Consider the following 21,215-nt stretch of genomic DNA (forward strand, 5'->3'; position numbering starts at 1 on the left):
AGTCATCGTGTGCACCGTTGTAGACATAAACTCGGTTCTTTCAAGAAATTGCGATATGTTCAGCTGACCTGCAAATCACGCGATGAATGCAGTGGGGATGCTCACGTGGGCATCTGGCGTAAAATGCTTATTCTCCAAGCTGCCATTTCCAAATGATCAGGGCATTCAGTTTATTATTATTATTATTATTTGCCAAGCAAATGGACTCTCTCGCCGAGACTGGGATCAACTGGACGTGTGACGGAGAGACCTTTCACTCAAAAGTGAGTAATTCCTTCTATTTGTTTTTGCAATTTCAATCTAGAAAATGTAAAGGCACATCATATATCCCTCCACACAATTCCACAACCAAAAAATGAAGAAACACATTTAAAAAGTGTAAGAACGATGGGATTGAGAAAATACTTATTGTTGCACTAGCTTTCTTTTTCTTTTTGGAAGCGCCATTTGTGTAATCTGATTTTGACTGCTGTATAACATGCAAAAAACTAACCAACCTACAAAATAACTTTTTATTTTTAAGGTTAGTCGCAAAATCAAATTGCATTTCTTTTTTTTTTTTTAGTTAGGTTATTCCAATGAATAATGTTATTTTCGCCAAAAGACCAATAGTCAACATATAAGCTTTTGAGCCAAGTGTAATATACCAGTGTCACACGGCCACTTGCAATCGCCATTGAGCCCGGTTCGGATAGAAATTCTGGACCACAGTTGGCACCCTCGCGCAGCTTGCGCAAAGGAGCCGATCTTGACGGAGAAATTATATCCCAACTGGGCTTAATTGCAATTGAAAGTGCACCATTTGAAAACCATATGACAGCTTCTCATTTTTACATCAAAGAGCTTATTTTCCTTTTTCGGTCTTTACAGGTCTACTGTTTCACTGGAATGGCTGATGCCCCAGCCAGGGCTCTAATGCAGAGCACTGTCCAGTATAATGGATACTTTGGGTGTGGCTGGTGTTTGCACCCTGGCAAGTGCATTGAAGGTAAGCAAACTGACTTTTATACAAAACCATCTTCCTGACTGCATTTTAATCTGTCTATGGGTTTTACCATCACTATTTTGCCACTGCATTCTTATTTCCTCTACACAAATTTGTGTTTTGAGCATTCTTTTTGCAAAGTAGTTTTGCCTCAAGTAAAGGTCAGTGTAAATACAAGTAAAAAAAAAAAAAGAAACGCTGCAGCCTTTTTTTATTTTACTTGTACAAACTTTTTGAAAGCTTAATGGGAATTTCACATCAGCGTGCACTGATGCGGCTGTTGGGAGTGTCACATGTATTCAGGAACATTAATACAAGATGGAATATGTATTATTCATTGCAGCAAAGGTTTATTTGCCTACCGGTTAGTTTTGTACTTAATTTATTTCCTTTATATTTATTTGGCAGGAACAGTCAAGTATCCTGTCAGCGCCACAGCTGTGCCCTACAGGACTAAAGAAGGAATGACTGAGGACATGGCTGAAGCTCACAGAAGTGGAGTGAATGCTCGGGGAGTGAAGGGGCCATCCCCACTGATAAACTTGTTGGGATTTGATATTGTGTGGGGCTTCAGCCCTGACTACATGCACTGTGTTTTGCTTGGAGTGACACGCCAGTTTATGGAGCTGTGGTTGTCTGGTGTTTGGGCTCCACATTACATTGGATCACCTCAATGTGTTAGGACAATTGATCAAAGGCTGTGTGCCATAAAGCCACCACTGTGCATCACACGCCTGCCGAGATCTGTTCAACTGAGGAAGTTTTGGAAGGCAAGTGAGTGGCAGCAGTGGCTTTTATATCTCAGCTTTGTGTGTGTTGATGGAATGTTGCCAGGCAAGTACATGAGGCACTTCAGCCTGCTGGTAAAAGCAGTGTACCTTCTACTTGCAGACACTGTCTCAGCTGAAGACATAAGGCAGAGCACAGAATGCCTTGTGCAATTTGTTGTTAACGTTTAATTCCTTTATTCCGTGAGTGGCAGCAGTGGCTTTTATATCTCAGCTTTGTGTGTGTTGATGGAATGTTGCCAGGCAAGTACATGAAGCACTTCAGCCTGCTGGTAAAAGCAGTGTACCTTCTACTTGCAGACACTGTCTCAGCTGAAGACATAAGGCAGAGCACAGAATGCCTTGTGCAATTTGTTGTTAACGTTTAATTCCTTTATTCCATGAGTGGCAGCAGTGGCTTTTATATCTCAGCTTTGTGTGTGTTGATGGAATGTTGCCAGGCAAGTACATGAAGCACTTCAGCCTGCTGGTAAAAGCAGTGTACCTTCTACTTGCAGACACTGTCTCAGCTGAAGACATAAGGCAGAGCACAGAATGCCTTGTGCAATTTGTTGTTAACGTTTAATTCCTTTATTCCGTGAGTGGCAGCAGTGGCTTTTATATCTCAGCTTTGTGTGTGTTGATGGAATGTTGCCAGGCAAGTACATGAAGCACTTCAGACTGCTGGTAAAAGCAGTGTACCTTCTACTTGCAGATACTGTCTCAGCTGAAGACATAAGGCTGAGCACAGAATGCCTTGTGCAATTTGTTGTTAACATTTAATTCCTTTATTCCGTGAGTGGCAGCAGTGGCTTTTATATCTCAGCTTTGTGTGTGTTGATGGAATGTTGCCAGGCAAGTACATGAAGCACTTCAGCCTGCTGGTAAAAGCAGTGTACCTTGTACTTGCAGACACTGTCTCAGCTGAAGACATAAGGCAGAGCACAGAATGCCTTGTGCAATTTGTCATTAACGTTCAATTCCTTTATTCCGTGAGTGGCAGCAGTGGCTTTTAAATCTCAGCTTTGTGTGTGTTGATGGAATGTTGCCAGGCAAGTACATGAAGCACTTTGTCACATATAAGAGGGAAGATGAAATAAAATGGTAGACGAAGAAAGGTTTCAAGAAGACGACGAGGATGGCGTTAAGAATGACGTGGATTAACCGACGACGAAAGAAGATAAAGAAGAAGTTCCCAGTGAGGTGACAAGAGATGATTGGTGGAGAAGTATCCGGTGAGATGGAAAGCGACGATTGGTGGAGAAGAGAAGAAGACGAAGAGAAGGATTACGTGGACTAACAAAAAGGCTATAAAAGGGCGAGGAAGGGCGAGACACAGGGGGGAGAAGAAAGCAGCGGAGACTCGGCGGGTGAGGGACGGTTCGACCGGAAGAGAGCGACGCCGGCTACTGCTTCGGCGTGCTCGTGTTCTACGGCTTTGCACCGCAGACTTTCTGCCGTTCCTGAGCCCGTTCCGGGGAGTCCACGGAGGACGCCACCACCTGCTACGGCCAGGGGTGTCTCTACCGCTGTCACCACTCTTCCGGGTGGTGCCCCAACGCCAACATCATCGGCCACACCTCCACGGGCGCTCGGACCGGGAGCGTGTACGACGCAACCAACGACGCCTCCAGCGACGCCAGTCCTCGAACGTCGAACGCCACTCCGACGCCGGCTACGGGACCCACACCACGCCACATCCGCACCGAACCAGACGTAAGCACGAACGCCAACCACTCTCAATGGAACGCTAGTGGCAGTGTTACCGGTTCGTGTGTACTGATAGTTTTTGTATCTTGTGTGTTAGTTTTGTTAGGTTTGTGTGCTGCTGTTCTTGTCGCGTGGGTTGTATTAAATGTGCATCTGTGTGGGTACGCCTGTCGCCTAGTCCATTCTTTCGGCCAGAGTGTTCTCCGGAGGAGATCCGTGACACACTTCAGCCTGCTGGTAAAAGCAGTGTACCTTCTACTTGCAGACACTGTCTCAGCTGAAGACATAAGGCAGAGCACAGAATGCCTTGTGCAATTTGTCGTTAACGTTTAATTCCTTTATTCCGTGAGTGGCAGCAGTGGCTTTTATATCTCAGCTTTGTGTGTGTTGATGGAATGTTGCCAGGCAAGTACATGAAGCACTTCAGCCTGCTGGTAAAAGCAGTGTACCTTCTACTTGCAGACACTGTCTCTGCTGAAGACATAAGGCAGAGCACAGAATGCCTTGTGCAATTTGTCATTAACGTTCAATTCCTTTATTCCGTGAGTGGCAGCAGTGGCTTTTATATCTCAGCTTTGTGTGTGTTGATGGAATGTTGCCAGGCAAGTACATGAAGCACTTCAGCCTGCTGGTAAAAGCAGTGTACCTTCTACTTGCAGATACTGTCTCAGCTGAAGACATAAGGCTGAGCACAGAATGCCTTGTGCAATTTGTTGTTAACGTTTAATTCCTTTATTCCGTGAGTGGCAGCAGTGGCTTTTATATCTCAGCTTTGTGTGTGTTGATGGAATGTTGCCAGGCAAGTACATGAAGCACTTCAGCCTGCTGGTAAAAGCAGTGTACCTTCTACTTGCAGATACTGTCTCAGCTGAAGACATAAGGCAGAGCACAGAATGCCTAGTGCAACTTGTTGTTAACGTTTAATTCCTTAATTCCAAAAAAGAAGTGACATCAAACGTGCATTTATTGCTACATCTTGCAAAAAGTGCTACGATGCAAGGGCCACTTTGGGCACACTCTTGCTTTGTTTTTGAAGCAGGAATAGGCAAGATTAAAGAATTCATTACTTCTGCAAAGGGGGTGCCTCATCAGGTGATGAGCAGAGTGCTAATGGCTAACAAAGTTGGTGCCTACAAGGCAACTGCAAGTCGCCAAGTTAAAGATTTTGTGTGCTGGGATATGCGCAAGGACGAATCGCTAGCCCTTTTAGGCAAACCAAGGCTTGTCAGTGTGTCTCTTTGTAGATAAATCGAGGCACAGGTGCTCAGCAGCAGATCACTGGCCGTGTTGAGGAACATGACAGAGTTCGTATCTCTGGGCATGTGTTCCACAGTGGACAATACCAAAGGCCTGACAGAACCGACTGCACAGCTGTACGACTGCCAAACAATATGCATGCAAAGATACAGTATATTGTCTCAGTGAGCTGCAGCGAGAGAAAGAGAATTTACTTCGTATCGAAGAGCTATGTTAGTACTCTCTCTTTTGGCACAACGCACATTTCAAGCGTTCAAAAGTGGATGGCAGAGAAGGTCAAAGAGGTTGACAATAAAACAGCTGCATGCCTTTGGATTGAATGTGATGGAATGCAATTTTTTTTGCAATCTCGTTAATCGTTTCCAGTAGTTTTTACTTAACTTTTGTTTACATTTCGCTTTTTATGAAATAACTTTAAATATAAGCACAATCTGTGAGTATGCTTGCTATGAGCTTTATACATATTGTTACAGAACAAAATCGGAAGTGCCCTTCCCCTCTGTGAAGAAGGATGACATGCGAAGCTGTGTATGTGGGCCCCTTAATGGCAAACTGCACCTTCGCCGCAGGTCGGCCCGGCATTGCACTATCCTCAGGATCGGCCCACATAAGGGGAGTGCTGAATGCCTGCTTCACCTCCGCCGCGGGTCGGCGGAGGTGATGCTTAGAACATTTGATGTCATGGTCTTCAGGAAATTAGTATTCAGCAAAGTTTAAACTAGCTACGAAATCCCATTTAAAACTTACAATGTTTGTGTTGTTCAGTTCCTCTGGATAAATTGTTGAATGTTAATAACAAATGAGTGTTACTTCCTCTAGTATCGTTGAATGTTACTAATAAAAGTTTCCGAAAACATCCTTTAGTACAACGCTAAAGACCATGCAGCTGGCAACTTCACACTGTAGTACCTTTTGACATTGATGTCATCAACTTGACGAGTTCTGTGGCTCTGGGGCTTCCTGTGATGTCCCCTGAGCTCTGTTGACATTACCGGTCGGGATGTTTGTGCATAGAGCATGATGGGAGACGATCCTACTTCGTTGCCAGGCTGTTTGCCAGATGCAGTTACCAGGTGGCATGCTGAGTGGTGGTGGTGGTGGTAAACATTTATTACTTGAGCCTTTTTACAACATTACTTGTGAGGGGGCTCAGAAGCGCGTAGGGTGTCCGGGAGCTTGTGGCCCTCGGCGACCCTCAGAGCCCAGTCCACCAGCCGTATTTGGTCGACTGGGTTGGAGCTCAAGTAAGAAATTATGCGGCCACATCAGGTGGTGTTGGGTCCTCAAGCGTGTGCAGTCTTTTTGGTAATGTCCCAAGTATAAATTGAACTCTCTGTTGACTTCCCAGAGAGTCCCAGAGCCTTTGGTTGTAGTGAGGTATCCCCTGCACTGTGTGCACTTAAGGGCGCAGTCTTTTCTGGCTATATAGTGCAGAATGTTTTATGTGGGTAGACAGTATGCTTGGGCTTGGCACCAAGTGGCAGCAGCCTCGCGTGTTGTAGGGCAAGGCGGAGCTGGGAGAGTAGTTTCTTGTTCATGCCAGACGTCTCAAATTTGAAGATATTCATTTTAATTCTGTGGAAGTGAGTGCGCCCGTCCACTGGAGCGGAGGTCCTGGAATATTTGCATGGGATAGTGCGTGTGCCTTTTCCTTTCCTTTGATGTTACAGTGGCAAGGTACCCACTGAAAAGTGCTATGGCATACCGGGTTATTTGTCATGTACTTCCAATACAGCCCCTGTGCTTAAAGAATATACGGATCCCACGGACTGCAGGAATTGATGCAAGTGAAGCTCTCAGCGACTGGTACAGTCACCGACTGAATTTTCGGACATGCCTGATATTTCGGACGTCTTCGTGGCACCGCCACGAGCCCCATAGAATCAAGGTATAAGGACATCTGAAGTTTCGGACACTCAAACCCCCCGCCGTCCAATTTCCCGGACTGTTTGACGCGACAGAAGGTCCTTTGGCTCCTCGCGCGGCGCCCTTGCGAAGGAAATCGACTTGCAGCCGAAGCATATTACCGCTTTGAACCACAACTAGCCGAATCTAGCCATCACACACCGAGGTGTGGCCACGCTGGCTATGGTCATCGCCGCACTTCCGCCTCCGGCAGAGTTTCCGGAGCAGCGCCATTTCGTTTGTTTGCACAGGCCACGTTTTGGCTAGTGTGGTGTGTGGTTGTGCTGCTGTGTCAAGTGTGCTCTGCGACGCTAGGCCTAGGTGCTTCGACGCTCGTCAGCGAACTCCACTGTCCGCAACTTGAGGATTTCGCTTGCCTTCGATGGCCCCCACTCCGTCTTCGTCGTCCTCGCCGATGGCATCGAAGCGTAGAAAGCAGTACCGTCGGTTAACGATGGAGAAGAAAGCAGCCATTATTAAGCAAATCGTGAGCAGCCGATCGCAGGCTGACGTGAGCTAGGAATTCGGCATTTCTAAGCAAACAGTTTCGGATTTCCTCAAGAACAAGCGCAAAGTCTTGGAAGCGGCCGAAAAACCATCCGCTGCCCAAAAAAAGAATGCAAGCCAAGGTGTTCATCCAAAGCTTGAGGAAGCTCTCGTCGTGTGGCTTAATTCGGTGATATCAAAGCGGTTGCTGGTCTTGGGCTGCATCTTGAAAGAAAAAGCAGAAACTCTTGCAGTTCAAATGGACATTGAGGATTTTAAATTTAGTGATGGATGGTTGAGGAACTTTAAACATCAGAATGACCTCAAGTTCAAGATGTGCGGTGAGAGCGGCGCAGTCGACAGTGCAGTTGTTATTGAGCAGTACCGCAACGGAAAACTTCAGTCTTTGTTGCAGCAGTTCTCTGCTGACGTTTTCACTGCGACGAAACTGGTTAGTTTTTTAAGATGTTGCCGGAAAGAATGCTTGCTTTTGCTGGTGACCCATGCATGCCATGGTGGCAAGCATGGTAAATAACGGCTGACCGTTCTCGTCGGCAGCAACATGTCTGGCAGCGAGAAGCTTCCCTTGTTAGTAATCGGGAAGCCAAAGAGCCCGAGGTGCTTTAAAGGGTCAACACTGCCAGGGGTGTACGAAGCCAACAGAAAGGCATGGGTGACTCAGCAGTTGTTCGAAAGTTACGCCCGCAGGTTGGACAGGAAGGTTGAGCTTCAGAACAGACGTGTCGTGCTCTTCATCGACAAATGCGCTGCTCATGGTCACGTCAAGAATTTGAAGACTGTCCAGCTGAAATTCATGCCACCCAACACAACTGCAGTCCTCCAACCAATGGACCAAGGCGTCGTCCGCAATCTGAAACTTTTGTACCATTCGCGGGTACTAAACCGCATGGTGCTGTGTGCGGAAAACGGCAAAGGCTACAACGTTGATCTTCGGTCTGTTGTTGGAATGCTTGCGGACGCATGGAAGGCAGTGAGACAAGATACGATTCGCAACTGTTTTCGCCACGCTGGCTTCGTACTTGCCACAGAGGAACCAGACTTGCCTGAAAGCAACAACACGATTGACCTGTGCCCGCCTATGGAAGATGTGATCAACGACCTCCGCTCTGCTGGGGTTTCCATACCCACGGAAATAACTTTTGAACAGTTTGTTGACGCTGACAATGAGCTCGACTTCTGTGCAGAACTGACTGATGAGGAAATAGTCCGTGAGTCCAGCCCCTGGACTGTGCGGAAAATCAGCGGCACAGCCGGCTGGAAGGGGAGTTGATCGGTCCACTGTTGCTGGCCCACGGGCCCATGTCTCCTTGTTCCTCAGGCTCCGGAACAAACGGCTTTGCCTCTCCCAGTACTGGAATGTCAAAGGCTGGGTCCGCTTCGTCCCTCGTCGCTGTGCAGAAGGTCGATTCAGAAGATTCAGAAGAAGGTGTCGCGCACTACATAAGCGGCAGCCACCTATTTGTTGACCTGTTATCCTGCAACTATTGCGAGGTTAATTTTTTTTATTTTTGTGGAAAATTTAATTCGGAAATGATCGCACCCCTGAATTTGCGTAAATTTTTTTTTTACAAGAAAGTGCGATCATTATGCGAGTAAATACGGTATATCTATGTAGCCTTTTATGCATAAAGTTGGGCAGCTTTCCCACTAGGAAACCTCGGCAGGCTGCTTGATTGTGTGTGCGAATGAGGATGCTGTTGGGCGTTGTTTTGGTGCTGTGATTTCTTCAGTTATCGCCACTATTTTAACAGCTGCTTGTGTTGGCAGACCTGTGTGCAGGCCTTGGGTATATGCATTGGCTGCGACGTTGCATGTCACCATAGAGTGTATGTAAGTTCCATACCCAGTCATGCGTCTGTGTGATACAGTTGCATTCAGGGGGTCATGTTGGATGTGTTTTGCAGGCGCTTGTCTTCTTACTTGGTCTGCTTGTGAATTACTGTTGCTCCCGCAACAGTAATTCACAAGCAGACCAAGTAAGAAGACAAGCGCGTGCAAAACAGATTGGCAGTAGGTGAATGTTAGGAAGTGTTTGCCATTGTGGAGCAGGTGGCAGTGTTATTTGAGACATGTTGTCTACAGGAAGTCCAAAAATTTTAAGCAATGTTTGACCTTGGTTGGATCATTTCAGTCTATTTATTTGGGATTCTGTGCGGATGTCGAAGTGTTTGCTAAGATTTGGAAGTAAGTCCATTTGTGACTTTCTGCATATATTAGAAGCCCTCGAGATTTCGGCGAGTTGCCCGTACAGGTTGTAGGGTTTCATGCGACGTGTTTTTGTGAGGTGAAGGTATGGCAGCTGGAATACTATGGTGGGTACTCTATATGCCGCAACTACTCTGCATAGATTACAGCGTTTGCAAATTCCTTTCTTTTGCTGTATGATGCAGTATAGCAGTCATTTCAGTTGACGTTTGCGTAGATTTTTGCATCCAAGTGTCTACCTTGCCATAATCTTGGATGTAGAATCAGAGAATGTAAATTTCTTTGCATCTTGGAATTGGTTTATGTTCCATTCGGAGATGGATGAGGTTTCGGTAATGGTTAGCCGAGTGACCTTTTTGGTTCTAACTACGATACATTCCGATTTTTCCGGTGAGCTGGAAAGACCAATTTGTTTGAGCTGGGAGGGTACAATGTAGATCGCGTGTTGTAGTGTTCATTCGATCTCACCTGGAGATCCTGTATATGCCTAGAGTGTAATAATGTCTGCTGCGTAAACGATATATATATCCTAGGTCGGGTATGTTTAGCAGCTGCACTCTGGCCAAGGCCAAGGAGAAGAGGATCGGGGATTCCTGAGGGACTCCCTGCGTGAGATAACGCTTCTGATATTCTTCTCCATTTACCTTGACGCTTAACTGTGCGATCACAAAGGAAGTTGTGCATGTTCTGGATCTCTGTGGCACAACAACGGTGGCCATTCAGCAGCAGAGGAGTGGTGGCTTCAAAGCTCCGGAGTTGCCGGCAGCATCACTGCTGATCGTTCGCCACCGATATCATTGTTAGACCTTTTTCCTGTTCACTTCAAATCTGTACACTTCAATACGAACCGCTGATGCTCCCAAGCAGCAATGTTTTGTTACTGTAGTTACCACTTTAGCCTCTTCTTGCAATAATTTCACATGCAGAAGAAAACATACCCGATATGTTCGCAGTGCTGGCAGCTGCAATGTGAGCAAGGCAGTCCCAGTTTGCTGTGCACTGTCAGTAGCCATGCATGCACTGCAGCTGAGCTTGACTTGGCATTCCAATGGTGCTGGATGTTTCACCGTATGTTTATATAAAAGTCGTATCCTGGCAGAAGGATATCCACCATGTTATTAACAGAGCCAACAGTTCCCTTGGTTTTCTTTGGCGGAATTTCCGCCTCGATCCCGTTCCGTTGGAAGTACTACTATATAAAACACTCGTGCGTTCTAAACTCGAATACGCTTCATCGATATGGGACCCGTACACTAGCTCGTGCATTCAAAACTCGAGCACGCTTCATCGATACGGGACCCGTACACTAGCTCGTTCACACAGTCCATAGAATCGGTTCAGAACCGATTCTATGGAGAGGATACTATATTTCTAATGAAGCAGACAGGCCCCTGTGTATGTGCCGACTGACGAGGAAGAGGAAGGACCGTGCCTTGATCGCGAGTGAGCCCCGTGCTACGGGCAGCCCTTGCAATGCCTTTACCTAGCGGTCCACAACGTTGTGAACGACAATACACCTCGTTGCATTTGGTGGAGGTTGCTGAGATCCTTCGCCTCTTCCTGGAGCCGCGCACTCGAACCCTACCTACAAGATCACCCTGCACTATGCCTGATACCGCCACCTCGTTGCCTGCACCACCGGCTGCCACTGTCATTTGCGCCGGCGTCCCTCGTCAACGCGACCCACCCATCTTCAGTGGGACCGCCGAAGACGATGTTGAAGACTGGCTGTCATCGTACGAACGTGTAAGTGCCCATAACAAATAAGATGACCAGTCTAAGCTGACACGCATGCCTTCCTACCTCGCCGACGTAGCCAAACTTTGGTTCTTGAACCATGAATCTAATTTTACAAGCTGGTCTGCGATTAAGACTCTGCCAAAGTGCTTGATCGCCCAGCTGTGCGTAAGCTACGCGCTGAACAGTGTCTACGCCAGCACGCACAGCAGCCTGGAGAGACATCCCCCAGCTATATCGAGGATGTTATCAATTTGTGCAAGCGGGTAAATCCCAGCATGTCAGAGGATGACAAGATCAAACATATCCTAGAGGGCATCGAGAACGGCGCATTCCAGATGTTGCTGGCCAAAAGCCCAACTAGCCTATCCATCCTCATTAACCTCTGCCAGAGCTTTGATGAGCTGCGCCGCCAACGTTCCATCGCCCGCAAGAACATTCAGAACGCCAATTCCGTCTCGAGCATCGCGCTTTCTCCCGGCATGACCAACTCGACCCTCTCACAGCATATCAAAGATTTTATTCGTGAAGAGGTGGCCAGGCAGCTCTCGCTGCCTCACAGTGACGCACCTACAGCAGCTTTGCCTCCAATGCTGCAGAACGCCATCCGGCCGCCGGTGCCGTGCCACCGGTGTTTCTCACACCATCGAAACCGGTTCTCACTACCCCTTGCGACAGTGCCCGTATCGTGTCTCTGCCGAAGAGCGCCGAATCATCACGGAGCAAGTGGACGACATGCTCAAACGTAGAGTCATCCATCCCTCTCGAAGTCGTTGGTCTTCACCTTTCGTATTGGTGAGGAAAAATGATGGCAAGAACTGCAAGTACATCGGCGTCTTCAAGACCTCATTCTTCGCCGCAAAATGTTATTACCGTTTTTGTAGAGGGAGTACCCGCAGTGGCACTAGTCGATACCGGAGCAGCGGTTTCCGTCATTCACAAGAACCTTTGTCGCAAGTTACGAAAAGTGACTACAGCTCCCTCTGGCCTGGTGCTCGCCACTGCCAGCGCGCAGCGAATTCACTCTTGAGCTGTATGCACGGCCCGTATCGTTATCAACGACGTTCTCTACATAATCGAGTGTTTCGTGCTACCATCGCGCTCTCACGACTTCATCCTTGGTTGGGATTTCCTGTCACGCCATCTTGCTGTCATTGACTGTTCGCGTGCAGAAGTGTCGCTTTTACCACAATGTGAATCCCTGCTGACCAGCTCTCATCACTTTGCCGACAAACTCATTGTTAATGCCGACACAACCATACCCCCTGAGTCGTCGACGGCTGTTGTCCTGTTGTCTGATGCCGCATCTGACGCCACTGTAGTGTTCACGCCGTCCAATTTGTTTGCTCAGCGCAAAGGCATTGTTCTTCCGTTTGCAGTGCTTACTATAACATCTGGGTCAACTGTGATTCTGGTCACCAACTACTATCAGTACCCGATCAGCCTACTACGTGGGGAGACCGTAGGGTACTTCCAGGCTGTCGACTACGTGACGATCTCGATGTTCCTACCGACTCCCTCCATCACGTTGACTCCATCGCTTCGGTCTCTGGCTCATCACCTTCAGTGGACTTTGACGACGCCATCGACCCTGCTCTTTCCCCACCTCATCGCCGCCAACTTCTCGCTCTTCTTCACAAGTTTGTCTCTTCTTTCGACTGTCATCAGACATCACTGGGCCGTACCACCGGTGTTTCTCACACCATCGAAACCGGTTCCACTCCCCCTTGCGACAACGCCCGTATCGTGTCTCTGCCAAAGAGCGCCGAATCATCACAGCACGGAGCAAGTGGAAGACATGCTCAAACGTAGAGTCATCCATCCCTCTCAAAGTCCTTGGTCTTCACCTGTCGTATTGGTGAGGAAAAAAAGATGGCTCCATTCACTTTTGTGTCGACTACAGACGCCTAAACAAGATAACGAGAAAAGACGTTTATCCACTGCCTTGGATCGATGACTCCCTCGACTGTTTACAAGGCGCAGAATATTTCAGTTCCTTGGATCTGCGCTCTGGGTACTGGCAAGTTCCTATGGCCGAGCCTGACCGTCCGAAAACTGCATTCATTACACCCATTGGCCTCTACTGCATGCTCACCTGCATGAGATTCTAACCTGTCTCGCATCTGCCAGCTTACAGCTTAACCTCAAAAAGTGCCGTTTTGCTGCGAGCAAGCTAACCATCTTGGGTCATGTCATCTCAAAAGATGGTGTCCTTCCGGACCGAAACAAGCTCTGCGCTGTTGCAGACTTCCCAAAGCCCACATCTATCAAAACCCTGAGAAGTTTTATTGGCTTATGCTCCTATGCTCGTCACTTCATACGCAATTTCGCATCCATCATGGCGCCCTTGACAAGTTTACTTTCCGCCAGTAACGGCACAGCAGCGTGGTCACCTGAATGTGATGCGGCATTTCAGCAGTTGCACCACTTGTTGACCTCAGCACCGATTCTTCGCCACTACGATCCTGATGCTCCCATGGAAGTTCATACCAACGCCAGCAGAGTTGGCCTTGGCGCGGTCTTAGCGCAACGGAAAGCTGGCTATGATGAATACGTCGTCGCTTATGCGAGCCGTACTCTAAAGAAAGCAGAATTCAATTAAACTAAGCAAGTTTCACCCATACCCTTACGGCCGTTCTTTCGCCGTAGTTACTGACCATCATGCCCTTTGTTGGCTTTCTTCCTTGAAAGACCCGTCGGGACGCTTGGGACGTTGGCCGCTTCGCTTGCAAGAGTACGACATCCGCGTCATGTACCGCTCCGGTCGCAAGCACTTCGACGCTGACGCGCACTCTGGCTCCCCACTGACGCCTGATATGGCGTCTTTGTCACCTTCCACACTGTCACCGTTGGACATCACTGACATGCTCACAGAGCAGCGCAAGGACCCAACACTTGTAATGTTACTTGACTAACTTGCCGCTCCGTCTGTCACCCCTTCGACACAAGCACTGTGTCGCCAAGCAACCCACTTTTCCATGCGAGACAACATTCTATATCGCCGCAACTACATGCCCGATGGTCGGAAATGGCTCCTTGTTATACCTCGTCATATGCGATCCGACATCTGCGCATCTTTTCACGCTGATCCCCTAAGTGCTCATGCCGGCGTCCTCAAAATTTACACACGCTTGCATCAGTGATATTATTGGCAAGGCATGTACAACTTTGTGTAAAAGTACATTCAGTCTAGTACTACATGCCAACAAGGCAAGACACCTACACAGCGTTTAACAGGACTGTTGCAGCCGCTACCATGCCCATCCCGTCCGTTCGACCGCGTCGGCATCGACCTCTACGGCCCGCTTCCATGTAGCGGGTGTGGAAATCGGTGGATTATTGTCGGCATAGACCAGCTTACTCGCTACGCTGAGACTGCAGCTCTGCCAACAGCGACTGCCCGTGACGTTGGTTTCTTCATCCTTCGCAATTTGGTTCTTCGCCACGGTGCTCCCCGAGAACTACTGAGTGATAGAGGCCATGTCTTCCTGTCGGAGGCTGTCCAAGCCCCCCTTGCTGAGTGCAGGATAATTCACCGCAAATCGACCGCGTACCATCCCCAAACCAACGGTTTGACCGAGCGGTTCAATCGCACTCTCGGCGACATGTTGCGGATGTAAATTTCATCCGATCACTCCAACTGGGACACCGTACTCCCTTTTGTTACATTCGCATACAACACCGCGACGCAAGCGACCACCGGCTTCTCTCCCTTTTTCCTTGTGTATGGCCGTGAGCCTTCATGCTCATTGGACACCATACTGTCGTACCAACCTGACGCTACAGAGTATAATCCGCTTTCCGAAGCCGCCAAATATGCTGAAGATTGCCGTCAGCTGGCACGTGCCCTGACTTGTGAGACACAAGCACGTCAAAAGACCAGACATGACCATGCTCATCAACTACCACACAACTTTGCTCCTGGTTCGCTTGTGTCGCTTTGGATACCAGCCCTCGTTCCTGGCCTTTCTTCTAAATTCCTGGCACGTTATCACGGTCCGTACCGTATCATCGAGGCCATTTCACCGGTGAACTACACTGTCGAGACGCTCACAGCGTCACCAGACCTGCGTCGTGGCCGAGGGACAGTACATGTAAACTGCGTGAAACCCTATTACGACCCACTCATCTTCCCCTCGCCCTGAGTCGCCAGGATGGCTACGCTTCGATCCCGGGGCAAAGTAATGAAGCAGACGTGCCCCTGTGTATGTGCCGACTGACGAGGAAGACGACGGACCGTGCCTTGATCGCAAGTGAGCCCCGTGCTATGGACAGCCCTTGCAGTGCCTTTACCTAGCGGTCCACAACGTTGTGAACAACAATACACCTTGTCGCGTACTTCACTTTTTTCTTTAAGTTCACAGGTTTGCTGTTGAAGAGTTCCCCGAGGAGGACTGTAGCTTGGCAGTTGTTCCCAGATCATGGTTGAATGAGAAAAGAAATAGGACATTTTGGCCTACTTTAAAAAAATTCATTGCGGCAGCGTAGAGCCACTGTTGAGGGTGCTCCATCATCCCCTAGCTGGACACAAGCCAACTGTGCGGCGAAATCCTGGGCTGGTATGATCGCGCAATTGTTTGTGGGATTTCCTATTGTAAAGGTTCCTTTTTCAGACACTTACAAAAAGGCATGTGAAAAACAGAACTTCCTGCAATATCCTTCGGACATGAGCTGTGAAGAGGAATTGAGACGTGGAAAAAGAAAAAAAGAATATAAAGTGCCTTGGCTTTTGACTACACCAGTGAACAAGACACGTCTGACGGCTCGAGTGATGACCCAAACTACGCACTTCCTAGGCCGCCAACAGCGCCTCAAATGGTGACAAACATTGGTATGAAAGAAGCTTTCTTAATTTGTCTGTGTGCAGGTGCACACACATGAAATACGAATATTCACACTTCCCAAAAGCTGCCTCAAGGCAGAGATTGAGCAATGAGTTCAGAAACATTAAGCACATCAACTGTTTGTTCTTGGGCAGCTACGTTGTGCTATAAACTGGGAGTCTACCATCTTAACCAGAACTTAGCATAGTATAAGCACTTGCAAGCACACGTCCAAGCACAAAGCTGTGTGTGTGGACAGGTTAAAAGCATTGTATTAAAATTACAATTTCAGGTGGCTATGACCCTGCTACCCACGCATCATTCAAGATGCCTTGACAACGCCAAAAGAAACACTCTGGAGGTATTGTACATCTTTTTCACTTCAACTTAAAAATGTAAAAAAAAAAAAAATACTTTGACAGGCAAAGCATGCCAAGTAAGTTTCTAATGTGCTCTCAATATGAAGCATTATTGCTGCAAGAAAGTAAACATGAGTTCCCCTATGTTAATGATTGTCTTCACTATAAGCACGATATTGCTCTTGATAAAGCAAGAAGCGAAAACTTGTGTATATGTTTCCTAACACAACATCACGAAGCGAATTTGACTCATTCCCCACAAGGATTCACGCAACAGCTCAGTCGTGATATGTTAATGCTGCTCATTCCTTTTTTTTGTGTGTGATTGTGTGTTGAGCCTATGAATACATGCAGCCATTTTTGCCGAAATTTCAGGTCCATCTGCGAGTCCTAGGCCTCCGTTCAAACGAGCTGATGGATCCGAAACCGAAAGTGTGCCATCGAGACTTCATGCTCGTGAATACCAATTTTTCTTTCCCAATGACACTTTTATTGGACTTGTTAAAATATGCATTTGTACTTTCCAGGACAGTCACCTTGCATGGTGCCAGAGTTATTTCTTTCTGGAGCTTGCAATGAGGGTAATTAATGCATGGTGCCACTCTCAATTTCAGGCCCGTCTGCCACTTACTTCCTCAGCATTATGAACGGATCCGCAACTGCGTGGTATGGTGTTGACGTTTGTCCTCTCACGTTTGCTTTAAATGGCGTGGTTGGAACATCTCGTCAAACACCAGAATTTTGAGCAGTGCGATACAGCACGCCGATAAGAGGCATAGGATTAAATGCCACCTGGCCTTGTTTTGTGTCCTGTGGCACTGCTGATCAACATTAGGCTGTTAGTAATGAGCGGTTCCTTGCCAGCATGCTTCTTTACTTTTTAAATACACATGGAATGCTAAAAGACGGAGCATGGTGGGCATGAACATGACTCGCAAATGGGATTATGAGGCACTGCCAACTTTCAATAGTTTTGTTTGAGCATCACAAATATGTTGGCATAACTGATATTGATGGGAAAATATGGAGAGGGTAATGGAAAGGGTATTGTCCACCCTTAATACCCTTAAGGTTGTGCAACAGACGCACACACAGCTCTTGGCAGAACTTAAGACTAATGCTGAAGAAGCATGCCCAGAGAGCCAAAACCTTCCTGATCAGCTGCCATTTTTGACCACAAGAGACATGGTTGACTAGGATGCTGAACTTGGGGTCAACAAGGAAGCACAGCTTCAAATGGTAGTGAAGCTGCTTGCCTTCATTTTCTTACTGTTTTCCACAAGACGAGGTGCAGTGCTGTTATTTTTTTTTTTTTCACAGAGCGTTATACGTATAACACGCGAGTGATTTACTGATTATTGCCGATTTCATTTTGTGCCAGAAAAGATACATGGTTGTCCAAGGTGGTGACACCATAAACCACAAGACTGCATGCATCTTAAAGAGCATGATGCTGTGGGATATCGCAAAACAGTTCAGTTGGTTCAGTTGGATCCGGATCATGAGATGGAAATAATAAGAAGAATAAGAATGGGCTGGGGTGCGTTTGGCAGGCATTCTCAGATCATGAACAGCAGGTTGCCATTATCCCTCAAGAGAAAAGTGTATAATAGCTGTGTCTACCAGTACTCACCTACGGGGCAGAAACCTGGAGGCTTACAAAAAGGGTTCTACTCAAACTGAGGACGACGCAACGAGCTATGGAAAGAAGAATGATAGGTGTAACGTTAAGGGATAAGAAAAGAGCAGATTGGGTGAGGGAACAAACGCGAGTTAATGACATCCTAGTTGAAATCAAGAAAAAGAAATGGGCATGGGCAGGACATGTAATGAGGAGGGAAGATAACCGATGGTCATTAAGGGTTACGGACTGGATTCCAAGGGAAGGGAAGCATAGCAGGGCACGGCAGAAAGTTAGGTGGGTGGATGAGATTAAGAAGTTTGCAGGGACGGCATGGCCACAATTAGTACATGACCGGGGTTGTTGGAGAAATGTGGGAGAGGCCTTTGCCCTGCAGTGGGCGTAACCAGGCTGATGATGATAATGATGATGATGATGATGTCATGTCTACTTTCATTCCTTTGTTGCATGTTTGTCCTGCCTACCAGTCTCTGTCATCTTATCAAAACTAAGTAATCAAGTGCAGGCATGCAGGCAGTGACTACTAATATTTACCAATGATATTATTTCGAGCGATCCAGATATTCAAGTTATTTGTGTAGACATGTTCTGCTGATTCAGACATGCAGTGCTGTCTGGTTTGCTCAAAGAGTGGTGTCTAATTTGTGGCCTTAAATCATTTTGCAGATAACGAAGATGAGGAGATCCTATGTAGACGATTTCTCTCGCGGGGTGGTGGAGCAGACTTACTGAAGTTCGAAAAAGCGGTACTTTTTTTCAGGGACACCCCCTGGTGCGTGATAGGAACTGGAACACTGCGGAAACTGGTTTCGGTTTTCGGAGGGCCGGTGGCGAGTCTCTACGGCCTGTGTTTTAAGCAGATACTGGATATCTACCGAACTGTTGAGATGTGGAGAAATTCCGCGTAAGTTTCACGGAGACAGATAATTTATCTTCTTTTCCTTGTTTTTGCAACAAAACCTGACAGGGTTAGAACAATGGTATCCATGCAATGCGTCTCTTTCTCTCCTTTGCGGCTCTCCAAACATTTTGCTCCAATCGCTACATTCTAGATTTGCCCTGGTGCCAAGGGCCAGATAAGGATTAGCCCTTTTCAGAAGCAATATTGCCCGTTGTTTTGGCATTCTGGTCAAAACTATATGCGCATGTTGTACACCCTGTAGAAAGAGAATTTGTGTGAACATTCAAGAAGTCATATTTTTGCACAAATCTTTCGTAATTCCTTATGCATCCAAGGATGTTTGCTTGTCCTCCAAGTGCAAACATTAAAGCTATCTTCAGATTTACTGAATTAATGCAAGTTTTCTTTCTGTAAGATGTACATGGAGAAATAATTGCTACAGTGTCGGATGCCTTGCAGCGCAAAAAGCACGTGTTGACTCCTTCAAGTTTGGCACTAAAAAGTGCAATGCTCGTACACAGAGGCAGCAAAATGCAGTAGTTGAAAAGTCCCCGATGAGTGTTACAATATATAGGACAAGTATGTACAAGCATGCCAAGCATTACCATTCGAACATCTGCCAAGAAAGAATATTTTTGCATGTCTGGAAGGGCACGACACGTGACTAAAATGGTTAAGGGGATCTTTCATTTTCGACAGCTGTGTGGAAGAAGCCATCATGATATGCCTTTTAAGCATGGTTGAGAGCAGTGGCAAAGAGTTTATTTGAAGGGAGGCAGAGTGGTCAGCCTGAGCTAGTGTGCTCTAGCCTGGCACCATAATATCGTGTACATAAAATGCATACATATTTTCGTAGATAAATATATGCGTCTCGTTCTATCATATTTATGCATCCCGTGCATATCCATCTCATACATACGAAAGTGAAACACACTTGCGGCAGCATAGAGCCACTGTTGAGGGTGCTCCATCATCCCCTAGCTGGACACAAGCCAACTGTGTGGCGAAATCCTAGGCTGGTATGATCGCACAATTGTTTGTGGGATTTCCTACTGTAAAGGTTCCTTTTTCAGACACTTACAAAAAGGCATGTGAAAAACAGAACTTCCTGCAATATCCTTCGGACATGAGCTGTGAAGAGGAATTGAGACGTGGAAAAAGAAAAAAAGAATATAAAGTGCCTTGGCTTTTGACTACACCAGTGAACAAGACACGTCTGACGGCTCGAGTGATGACCCGAACTACGCACTTCCTAGGCCGCCAACAGCGCCTCAAATGGTGACAAACATTGGTATGAAAGAAGCTTTCTTAATTTGTTTGTGTGCAAGTGCACACACATGAAATACGAATATTCACACTTCCCAAAAGCTGCCTCAAGGCAGAGATTGAGCAATGAGTTCAGAAACATTAAGCACATCAACTGTTTGTTCTTGGGCAGCTACGTTGTGCTATAAACTGGGAGTCTACCATCTTAACCAGAACTTAGCATAGTATAAGCACTTGCAAGCACACGTCCAAGCACAAAGCTGTGTGTGTGGACAGGTTAAAAGCATTGTATTAAAATTACAATTTCAGGTGGCTATGACCCTGCTACCCATGCATCATTCAAGATGCCTTGACAACACCAAAAGAAACACTCTGGAGGTATTGTATATCTTTTTCACTTCAACTTAAAAATGTAAAAAAAAAAAATACTTTGACAGGCAAAGCATGCCAAGTAGATTTTGATTTAGTTTCTAATGTGCTCTCAATATGAAGCATTATTGCTGCAAGAAAGTAAACATGAGTTCCCCTATGTTAATGATTGTCTTTACTATAAGCACGATATTGCTCTTGATAAAGCAAGAAGCGAAAACTTGCGTATATGTTTCCTAACACAACATCACGAAGCGAATTTGACTCATTCCCCACAAGGATGCACGCAACAAGCTCAGTCGTGATATGTTAGTGCTGCTCATTCCTTTTTTTTGTGTGTGATTGTGTGTTGAGCGTATGAATACATGCAGCCATTTTTGCAGAAATTTCAGGTCCATCTGCGAGTCCTAGGCCTCCGTTCAAACGAGCTGATGGATCCGAAACCGAAAGTGTGCCATCGAGACTTCATGCTGGTGAATACCAATTTTTCTTTCCCAATGACACTTTTATTGGACTTGTTAAAATATGCATTTGTACTTTCCAGGACAGTCACCTTGCATGGTGCCAGAGTTATTTCTTTCTGGAGCTTGCAATGAGGGTAATTAATGCATGGTGCCACTCTCAATTTCAGGCCCCACTGCCACTAACTTCCTCAGCATTATGAACGGATCCGCAACTGCTTGGTATGGTGTTGACGTTTGTCCTCTCATGTTTGCTTTAAATGGCGTGGTTGGAACATCTCGTCAAACACCAGAATTTTGAGCAGTGTGATACAGCACGCG

The 21,215-nt window shown here is 46.8% G+C and overlaps 3 protein-coding genes across 5 annotated transcripts in view; 2 read left to right on the plus strand and 1 right to left on the minus strand.

The window, feature by feature from the left end:
- LOC142563889 (uncharacterized) overlaps nucleotides 1–21,215 on the minus strand; it is a 91,856-nt gene that overhangs the window by 32,494 nt on the left and 38,147 nt on the right. The window lies entirely within an intron of this gene.
- Nucleotides 1,197–2,429, plus strand: LOC142564620 (uncharacterized). Its single transcript, XM_075675688.1, has one exon. The coding sequence runs from the start codon at nucleotides 1,279–1,281 to the stop codon at nucleotides 1,942–1,944; it is 666 nt and encodes a 221-aa protein (XP_075531803.1). The 5' UTR covers nucleotides 1,197–1,278; the 3' UTR covers nucleotides 1,945–2,429.
- LOC142564387 (uncharacterized) lies at nucleotides 2,007–8,330 on the plus strand. Its single transcript, XM_075675376.1, is given in 3 exon segments — nucleotides 2,007–2,016; nucleotides 4,406–4,725; nucleotides 4,728–8,330. Coding segments are annotated over 3 exon segments (678 nt in total). The 3' UTR covers nucleotides 5,076–8,330.

The sequence above is a fragment of the Dermacentor variabilis genome, chromosome 11, assembly GCF_050947875.1.
Source record: "Dermacentor variabilis isolate Ectoservices chromosome 11, ASM5094787v1, whole genome shotgun sequence".
In the NCBI taxonomy this organism is placed as follows: Eukaryota; Metazoa; Arthropoda; class Arachnida; order Ixodida; family Ixodidae; genus Dermacentor; species Dermacentor variabilis.